This window comes from Monopterus albus, unplaced genomic scaffold (assembly GCF_001952655.1).
Source record: "Monopterus albus unplaced genomic scaffold, M_albus_1.0 scaffold40.1, whole genome shotgun sequence".
In the NCBI taxonomy this organism is placed as follows: Eukaryota; Metazoa; Chordata; class Actinopteri; order Synbranchiformes; family Synbranchidae; genus Monopterus; species Monopterus albus.
In genome coordinates, this window is record NW_018127920.1 from 5007247 (window position 1) to 5017356 (window position 10110).

The following is a 10110-nucleotide window of genomic DNA, read 5'->3' on the forward strand; positions in this document are numbered from 1 at the left end:
CCCCCTCCCCACGCCCCCGCCCCCACCCACTGCCACCCTAGCCGCAGCTCCTCAGCCTCCTCCACAACTAACTCAGCCCCAGCAGGAGAGGTGTTGCCCCTCACGGCCTCCGCCACACCCTCAATATGCTGGAGGGTGTTCTCCTCACTGGCCACACCATCATCCAGAGCCTGACACAAGGACAGAGGCAACATTATGTTTGCTTTGATTACAATAGTACAGTTGGAAACTGGTTTTTAAATCACAAATACTATTAAATATTTATGACTTGTGAAATTCTAACAAAAAAATGAATCCCAGCCACGCCACTACTAAGCCAGGTATAAAACTGTGGAATTACCTATAGTTTAATAATTCGCATTAAATACACTGTAATGGATTCATATAGGTTTAGTGCATTCCAATCTGTGTAATTTCCATGGCACCAATTCCTTCTATACAACAGCAGGTCACCACTCTGCAATCTCATTTTTTTTTCTTTTTAATACAACTTCACACGGTGTATTTAATATTTGCTAGTTCAAATCACACACTGTGCTGGAACAGTTATGCCACTGTAAAATGGAATTTTCCAAAAGTGTAACTATTTTCAGGAAGCGGTTGAGGAAGAGGAAGAGGTTGTTGTCTTTTATCATTTGATATAGAATCACAACTCTAGTGTCAAGTTATGAACCTATATAATAATAATAATGATAATAATAATAATAAAACTTTGTTTATATAGCGCTCTCCAACTCACAGGAGCACCAGAGTGCTGTACAATAAAAAAGGAAATACTGTTGGTAGATCAAAGCTAAAACAAAACAATAAAGCTAGGTCTCAAAAGCCTGCTTAAAGAAGTGGGTCTTTAAGGCTGACTTAAAGGCCACTAGTTCGCTTTCTGCCCGTAGTTCTACCGGCAGAGCATTCCACAGTCTGGGGCCACAAATAAAAAAGGAACGGTCGCCCCATTTCTTATAGCAGGATCGTGGGACCACCAGCGACAAATGATCAGCGGAGCGGAGAGCTCTCCACGGCACATAAATTGCCAACAGGTCAGATAAGTAAGAAGGTGCGAGGCCATGAATAGCTTTAAAAACAAACAATAAAATTTTTAATTTAATTCTGAATTGGATTGGAAGCTAGTGAAGAGCACAGAGAATAGGGGAGATATGAGCAAACTTGGTGGTGTTAGATAGCAACTGAGCTGCAGCACTTTGGACTAGTTGTAGTTTTTGAAGCAAAGTCTGGGGAACTCCAACATACAGAGCATTGTAATAATCTAACCGTAAGATAATAAACGCATGAATAGCCTTCTCCAGATCTCCATGTGACAAAAAAGGTTTAACCTTAGATAAGAGTCTTAGATGAAAAAAAAAAAAAAAAAACACGACTTAACCACTGCCCTAATCCGTTTCTCAACAGTAAAACTACTATCAAGAATTACACCGAGATTTTTCACCGTGTCATCTAGAGGGAAGACTGAAGTGCAGAGGTTAACAACATCAGGCGACAGATCAGGACTAATAAGGATGTAGTCTGTCTCACTCTCATTTAACTGCAGAAAATTTAGCACAAGCCAATATATCCCGAATGCAATTACTGTATGCGACGGGGTAAGAGCATTGGAGTCACATAGGAGCGGTGGCATATAAATCTGAACATCGTCCACGTAAAAGTGGAAATGAACATTATGGCTAGATATAATAGCCGCAGGGGGTAAAATATATAGAGAAAAGAGTAATGGAGCCAGGTTCGAACCTTGCGGAACACCTGAGGTGAGGGGAGCTATATTAGAGACGCAGTCGCCAATACTAACAGAGAAGGTTCTGTCGGTCAAAAAGGAAGAAAGCCAGTTTAACACAGTGCCTTTAAGTCCAACGAGGTGTTCAAGTCTCGACAAAAGAATAGCGTGATCGACAGTATCGAAGGCTGCAGATAGATCCAAAAGAACTAACGGTACTGACGCTGGCAGAGGTGGTGGAGGATTAAATTGTTGACCATGACAGTAATATGGGCCTCTTCTCATCGAGTTGCGTATGTCAAACGATCATACACCAAAGTAGAAAAGGCAGAGGGAACATCAAAAGCCGCAAAAAAACAAATACACAGGAGGAGTAGACAGCTGGCCAAACACAGCGGCGCCACCTTGGATCCCAAGTTCCTGTAGTTGGCCTCATCATTGTTGGTAATGAGGCCAACTACAGTCGTGTCATCCACAAACTTGACAATGTGGTTGGTGATGTAAGTTGGCACACAGTCTTGGGTCAGCAGTGTGAAGAGCAATGGGCTGAGCACACATCCCTGCGGAGCCCCTGTGCTCAGGTTGATGGTCTTGGAGATGTTGCTGCTGACCAGTGCATTTTGTGACCTCCCTGTTAGAAAGTCCAGCACCCAGTTGGAGTTTGAGTCCCAAGTGTCCAAGTTTTTGTGTAAGCTGCTGGGGAATGATTGTGGTGAATGCTGAGCCTAGGAACAGCATTCGCACATAAGAGTTCTTTGAATCTAGGTGGTTGAGGGCTGGATGGAGAACAGCAGTAATGGCATCCTCTGTGGACCTGTTTGACCTGTATGCAAACTGAAATGGGTCATGAGAGGGAGGAAGGATAGACTTGATGTTCTGCATGACCAGCCGCTCGAAGCCCTTCATAATAATAGAAGTCAGTGCCACAGGCCGATAGTCATTATAACTGGTTGGGTGGGGTTTCTTTGGAATTGGAATTATTGTGGAGGCCTTGAAACACGTGGGAACAACTGCTTGGCTCAGAGAGATGTTAAAGATGTCCATGAGGACATCCTTGAGCTCCGCAGCATAGTCCTTTAAAACATGACCAGGTACGTTATCTGGTCCAGCTGCCTTGCGTGAGTTGATCCCGGAGAGGGTCTTCTTCACGCTGACTGTGGACAGACACACAGACTGCTCGCCTGGGGGTGGGGTGATCTTCTGAGCCAGTGTGTTGGTCTGTGTTTCAAAGCGCCCAAAGAAGTCATTGAAGCTGTTCAGCAGAGAGATGTCTCTGTCATAGTTCCGAGGTGGAGGTTTATAGCCTGTGAGGGTTTGGATGCCTCGCCAGACTCTGCACATCTCTAGTGTTGCTGAAGTGCCCAGATATTTTCTTGCTGTTGCTCGGTCTGCGGTGTCGCCAGCCCAAAATGCTGCATCCCGAGCCCTCAGGAGTCTGTGAACGTCACCTGTCATCCATGGCTTCTGGTTGGCATGAACAGTGATATTTTTGCAGTAAGTAGCATCATCAATGCACTTTGTGTGTCACCACACTTACAATGATACACATGCTGCATATGTGTTATTATTCAGGTAACAGCTCTCCAGTTTTTGGAAGTATGCACTCTTTGCAGCTCTGATGGACCTCTGTAGCTCACACCAGGCTCCCCTGTACTCCCCTTGGTCCTCTGAATTGAAAGCCTCCTGCCTCTTCCTGATTTTCTGTTTTATGTCCACATTGAATCAGGGTTTTTGGTTGGGGAAGAAGTGCACAGTTCTGGGTGGGGCACATATAGACATGCACCAATTGATGTAATCGCTCACAGGGTCTGTATATTTATGGATATTGTTTGTGGCCGCTTTGAAGATGTTCCAGTCTGTGGCCTCTAGACAGCCCTGCAGGCTGGCCTGTGCACAGTCAATCGAGGTGTTCAGTTCTCACTGTGACTGGTTTCGCCTTGAGCCATTTGGTGTAAACTGGCCAGAGCCAGATTGCTAGGTGGTCAGATCTACCAAAATGAGGCTTAGGTTCTGCTGAGAAAGCGTTTCTAATGTTACTGTAACAGTGGTCCAGTGTTTTGTTTCCTCTAGTAGGAAAAGGCACAAACTGATACAGTTTAGGCTTTTTCTGAGATTGCAGTGATTGAAATCTCCCAGAATAATAATAGCAGCATCAGGATATGTGGTTTCATGCTCATTGATCATGTCATGCAACTCTTTGAGTGCAGCGCCCTCCCTGGCTGAGGGGGGTACGTACACCACACTTACAATGATATATTGCATTTCTCTGGGCAAATAAAATGGCCATAGCTTCAATGTTAAATATTCCACATCTTCGGAACAAAATTTGGAGATAATCTTACTGTCGGTGCACCAGGACTGTTTGACTATTTGTTGCTCATCTTTTGGAGATTTTCATCATTTTTAAATAGTAACTGATTTTAATAAACAGTGATTACCTTACTTTAGTAACAGACCATGTATGGTCTTTCATTTAAATGCTGCTACCTCAGTTATTACCATGGATGTAATATCCAACATTAACGGTTTACATAAAAACAAAAAGCAAATAACATTAATCATATCACTTATCCACATTTTCCAACACTTAGTTTATAAATGTAGTTAATACAAGGCATATGTAATGTAACAATGTGATTAACTTTATCACAGTCAGTTTTGAGCATAACATGTTAGCTACCAGACTTTATATTGTATGTCAATTCTACATAGCTATTTAGCATCTTCAGCTAACAATTGTGGAAGATTATTTTAGCCAAAATAAAAAGAAAAAGGAAAAAATTCCCCAAAAGGATTTTATCTAGTTTTGTGGGGAGAAGTAGGCTTACTTAGAAAGCTAACAGGCAGTAGCCCTCAATGAATGTGGTTAGTCAGACTCGGCACCCCAGATTCTGCTGGACCAATCATCAGGCTGCTACTCTTCAAACTCTGCCTCATAATTTACATGCACACCCTTCAAAAATGAAAATGAAACTTTTGCCAAATGGAAAATGGAGAATTTGGAAAACTGAAAATGGGACATTAATTTTGGTTAAATAATCCTGCATAAGGATCAGTCTATTTTGATAAATAAAATGCTCGGTGCCATGACAGTTTCTAACTTCATTTAAATAATAAAATTTTTTCTTAAAGCCATGGCTGAAAAGCTCAGAGAAAGAAAGTTTAAAAAATATTATTCTTCAAATAGTTGTGCATGTAATGTAGCGTCAGGTAATGATGTAAAGTTTAGGCTTCATAACCAGCTTACATGTGGCAGTTTAATTTGGCTTTACTAAGCTTTTGTACATTTTTTTATTCAAGAATAATTAGCCAACCTTAGGGAGAAACACTCAACAGAAATGAAATTAACACTGCACCAGCTCTCATCCAGTAACACCGACCTGACCTCCTCTCATCATCACTGAGCACAGAAGGACCCCAGTCTTTTTTCCATTCTCTGTTGGAAGGAATACTTTCCCTTTAGGATGGTGACATTTTCCAGCCACCATTCCAGCAATTCAAGCAGTTTACTGCACAAGTGCTTGTCATATTACTTCCTACATAGTCTTATTCAGTCTGCTTTGTTTTCTACCCCTGTGATGCACACATCTTATTGATGACATTGCTCATAAACCAGTCTATATTTTTCTTTTTATTTGCTGTACATTTAGAATAGGAAAGTTACATAGCTGGGGTGGCACAGCGTCACGGCTGTTAGCGTTATCACCTCACAGCAAAAAGGTTCCAGGTTTGAGCCCCCGGCCGACCTGGGGCCTTTCAATGCAGAGTTTGCATGTTCTCCCCGTGCCTGCACGGGTTCTCTCCGGGTACTCTGGCTTCCTCCCACAGTCCAAAGATATGCAGATTAGGTTGACTGGTGACTCTAAATTGCCCGTGTGTGGTTGTTTGTCTACATGTCAGACCTGGCAATAGACTACATGATAGACTGGCGACCTGTCCAGGGTGTACCCTGCCTTTCGCCCAATGTCAGGTGGGATTGGCTCCAGCCCCTCTCGATCATATTCAGGAATAAGCAGTATGGATAATGGATAGATGGATGGAAGTTACACAGCAGAGAATTTTTTTTCCAAACTCTACCTTTAGCTTATATGACATTTATCACTGCTGAAAATGAAGACTACCAATATGGCAACATCAACAGCAGCTACATAATTCAGTATCAGTGAGACTTACTTGTAAGGCTTTAAGCTTGTTCTCGCCTGTATCTTCCCTCTCCATCAGATCAGTTAGCTCCTTGTTTTTTGACAGCAGCCAGGACTGGAATCTCTGCACAAGGCCTTGATATGTCTGGTGCTCCTCAGCGATCTTCTGAAGCAGCGACAGACGCTCCTAGCACAACAGGAGACACACCTTGCGGTAATTTTTAGCATCACACTATTCAAAATCAATGAAAATATCATAACACTCATCACAGACATCACATTTGGGTATCATTGGAAGCACAGCTCTACAGCATGGAAAACACCCCAGCTAGCTATGCCCATGTAACCAGTGCGGAGCCCCCTAGACGTAGCTCTGCCCAAGCTAGCCGGCCCCCAGCGCTTCCCAAGCAGCTGGGATCTCAGCCAGATGGCTGGGTGACAGTTCGCAAAAGTCTTAGCTTTAAAGAAATATCCATGATTAATCACCTGCCTGTTCATGTTTCAAAACGACTTTCCCCACTTAGCAACACACCCGCTGCGGAACCAACTCTGGCAACTGGTGACTCCATAGTCAGAAACCTGAAGCTAGAGAGACCAGTCAAATGTATTCCTGGGGCCAGAGCGGGCGACATCAAATCCTATTTGAAGCTGCTGACTAGAGCCATTTTCAGATAGGACACAGCATGCGCTGCGCTCGCCGCGGGGGGTGGGCAGAGCACAGGGGAGGAGGGCGCACACACGCAAATCACGCCCATGTTGGGCACCAGTTGCTAGGCAACCCAAGATATTTCCACAAGCTGATTAGCAGATAGTAACTAATTTTTTCAGATGCACAATGTATCTATCTACATGTCAGCAAAAAGCTCTGGCTTTAGTTGCATTGATGAGGAGGAGATGAGTTGCAAGCAAAGAAGGAGGGGGTGTGGATCTGCCAAAATCAGCTTCTCCTCTATTTACTTTGTGGTCTGTTAGGATCTCTGCAATTGGACATGTCAAAGTGTCATCACAGAGTGCTGTGCCCAAGTAAAACGGTTTTTAACTTCGGTTCAGCTCAGCACAGTGCAGATACGTTCTTGCGCTGTGCAAAACATAGACATGAATGGGTTTGATAGCAGAGCACAGCATCCATGGCGTCCTGTCTGAAAATGGCTTAAGAAACAATTTAAAGATGCTACTGTAATGTACAATTTTTTTTGTTTTACAATTTTTTCACATTTGAAAAACTATGTAAACAAGTTCAACCACATAAATAAGCACACAATTATTTGATAATAAACTATTTGTTACTTGCATTTCTAATCACCAACAAGATCTGTGTAATCCAGTTTGTATGCAACAATCAATATTTCTGTCGTGAGTGATGGATGTGCAACAATTTTTAAATTAGTTTCTGCTTTTGGTTTCCTCATGCATGTGCTAGAAGTTGTGCTGTTGTTTTCAACAAGCACAAAATCACATTACCTTTATTGATATAATGAACTTTACAGGCCAGAAATTTCATTTTGTAATTCACTGGGTTAAAAAATTGTCTTGAAAATCTGCACAATGCATGTTCTCCAAATATCTCTTGTGCCCCGTGTGAAAGCTCTGAGCAAAGTTGCACTTCGTATCTTGAACTTTGTATATAAGTATACAAAGTGCAATTACCTTCAGATATAGGCTGTAGCTGAAAAATGCAGGAGGATCAGACCATATAAATAAGCACCTCACCTCAGCTCTGTCTCTGACATCATTGTAGGCCTCCTGCAGCCTGTCCTGGGCCTGGGGCTCCACACTGGGGTCCTGGGTTCTGTTGTGCAGCGCAGCAGCCTCGTCCAGCAGCCTTTCTAACAGCACCGCCTGGCCGTGGATGTCACTTACCACCACCCTCTGCTGGTCCACCAGCCAAAGTTTCTCCTTCACCCCCACCTGCATTTCCACCTCAGCATCCAGACTACGCTGCTGTTTCATCAGCCACAGCTCAAACTCCTCATAAGCCTTCAAGTATTCGCACCAGTGGAGCCACACCCATTCAATCCGACTGTGTGTGAGGTGAAACAACAGGAAGAAGCAATTTGGTCAAATGCAGTTCACAGGAATGTTTTTTAGGCAAAATTATGTTTTTGTTTTTTTTTTTACTTTCTTTTTACCTATCTACTTATTTAGTCATCACATTAGGAAACTACTATATTTGCAAAGCAGCTATAATTTAAATGCAAATACTAACCACCAACTATCTGTCATTCAGCCCCAGATACTCCATAAACTAGATATATCAACAACACATTCACAAGTGGCTGATAAGACACCTCTCCTCCAGCTAGCTCATACTGTGGTACATTTAGCAACATAGTTATCTCTTTCAGACATCACTGCTAATGACTCACTGTTATGGCCAAGTAAAGGTGAAAACACCATTCCAAAATAATTGAATTCAAGGTAACTGTTCATCGTACCATAAAGTAGGTCAGACTGTAATTTTAACTGCATTGTTTACACACCTCAGGCTCTTGGTAAGTGATGGGCATTATTGGACATTTCGTAGCAAAAAAATGTTGTCAGCTGCAGCCCAGCACTAATATTATGTCATCATGACAATGTTACATCAAAGAACTAAAAATAAATTATCATTATTTTCAGTCTGGCCAAGTCTGCATTTTCACCACAAAGGTGAGACAGTACAATGTGAAGAATGCCAAACAATGTTCTACACAATGTTAAATCACAACCAGGTGTAACGTATCTATTTAAAAACAAAAACAAAAAAAGAGATCAAAACTGTAGGTGAAACCCGATGATACAAGTACACCCTTTAAATTCTTTCAGAAATGTTAATGCTGTACAGTATGTGGCTTTTCAGCACGCCACAGTTCAAGCATGGAACAATTACTTGAAAACAGATTTGAGGTTATTTGAAACAGAGCATTAATGGCTGAACTGTGAACTGAGCTGTCCTCAGGTCAAACTAAACAGGAGGAATGTGAAACACCTACAAAACTACTACACATACTACACGTTGAAGTGACCTGACTGCATCTGTAATAAGAAAAGCAGCACCTGTGACAGTGGATGATGTAGGTGCAAGTCTCCTCCCACAGGCTTTTCAGGTCTTTGATCTTAGCTTGGGTGTCGCTCCTCAGCTCTTCATCTGCGCTCTGCAAAAGGTTTTCAGCTGCCGCCAGTGCCATGTCTATCTTCACACTACCTTCATGCTCTGACTGACGGATTTTCTACACATTTTCCAGGGCACAGAAAATAGCACTTAGTCAATACAACTGTGTACATAGTGTACCTGGAGATTAAAGAACCCATGGCATGCTTTTCCTTGTTTCCTGACTTATTTACGTTACAATGGTAAATTCTCATCTTAGATGTGATCTAAAGCTCAAAAAATGAGGTGTACATACTGTATGTTCTAGTACTTCTATGCAGAAGCAACTCGGTTTATACAATTATTGTAAACTCATGCGTGCAAGACTTTTTTTCCTAACAAAACAGTATTACATGATAGTTTAAGGATTTCCTTGAATGGTAATCCCAGGAAGTTGCACGTTCATGCGAGCTTGCCTGACATCCACCGGTGCCATTGTAAAAGCAGAATTTTTCAACTGTGCCTGGTTTTGTGGATATACAGTATTTTCTCTCCTGCTGCTGCACTGTGACCAGAGGATGTGGAGAAAAATACAGGGCCTGTGGTTACTGCATGTCCAGGAATGTTCCTGTACAGGGGACTCGCTGTTTTACCTGACCGGGCCTAACGTACAAGCAGCCGGCCAATAAAGCACCCGACGGCGATGAATGATCAGCTCATCAATGATAGACTTCCTCGGAGTGCAGTACCTGTTTGTTTTGACTGCTTGAGGCCAGTGCGTCTATCGCATGTGATGTAATACGGGTTAACAAGAGGATTCCAACAATCCATGATGTTACTGTCGGTGCTACGCTACCTGTTGGAATTAATTTCACTACTTTGGGACTGTATGTGGTCTTGTGGGGGGAGACGCAGTGACCACCGATTGGATTTACCGATCTTGGAGCTACTTCAAAGGGAGGGATTTTTATTTATTTATTTTTTTTTAAACACGTTGCACATCTGTTAATGCCTTGTTTCTGTAACATTAAAGAAAACTGTTGTAATTCCTTCAAGCTCGGGTACTCTACCAGTGACCTGGGAGCTTGAGGGTCCTGCACAGTATCTTAGCTGTTCCTAGGACTGCACTCTTCTGGACAGAGATCTCAGATGTTGTTCCTGGGATCTGTTGGAGC

The 10110-nt window shown here is 42.6% G+C and overlaps 1 protein-coding gene across 1 annotated transcript in view; it reads right to left on the bottom strand.

The window, feature by feature from the left end:
- syne3 (spectrin repeat containing, nuclear envelope family member 3) overlaps positions 1-10110 on the bottom strand; it is a 51518-nt gene that overhangs the window by 34220 nt on the left and 7188 nt on the right. The window contains 4 exon segments of the mRNA XM_020599140.1: positions 27-170; positions 5897-6052; positions 7576-7885; positions 8902-9074. Of these exon segments, the coding sequence (XP_020454796.1) occupies positions 27-170; positions 5897-6052; positions 7576-7885; positions 8902-9074 (783 nt within the window).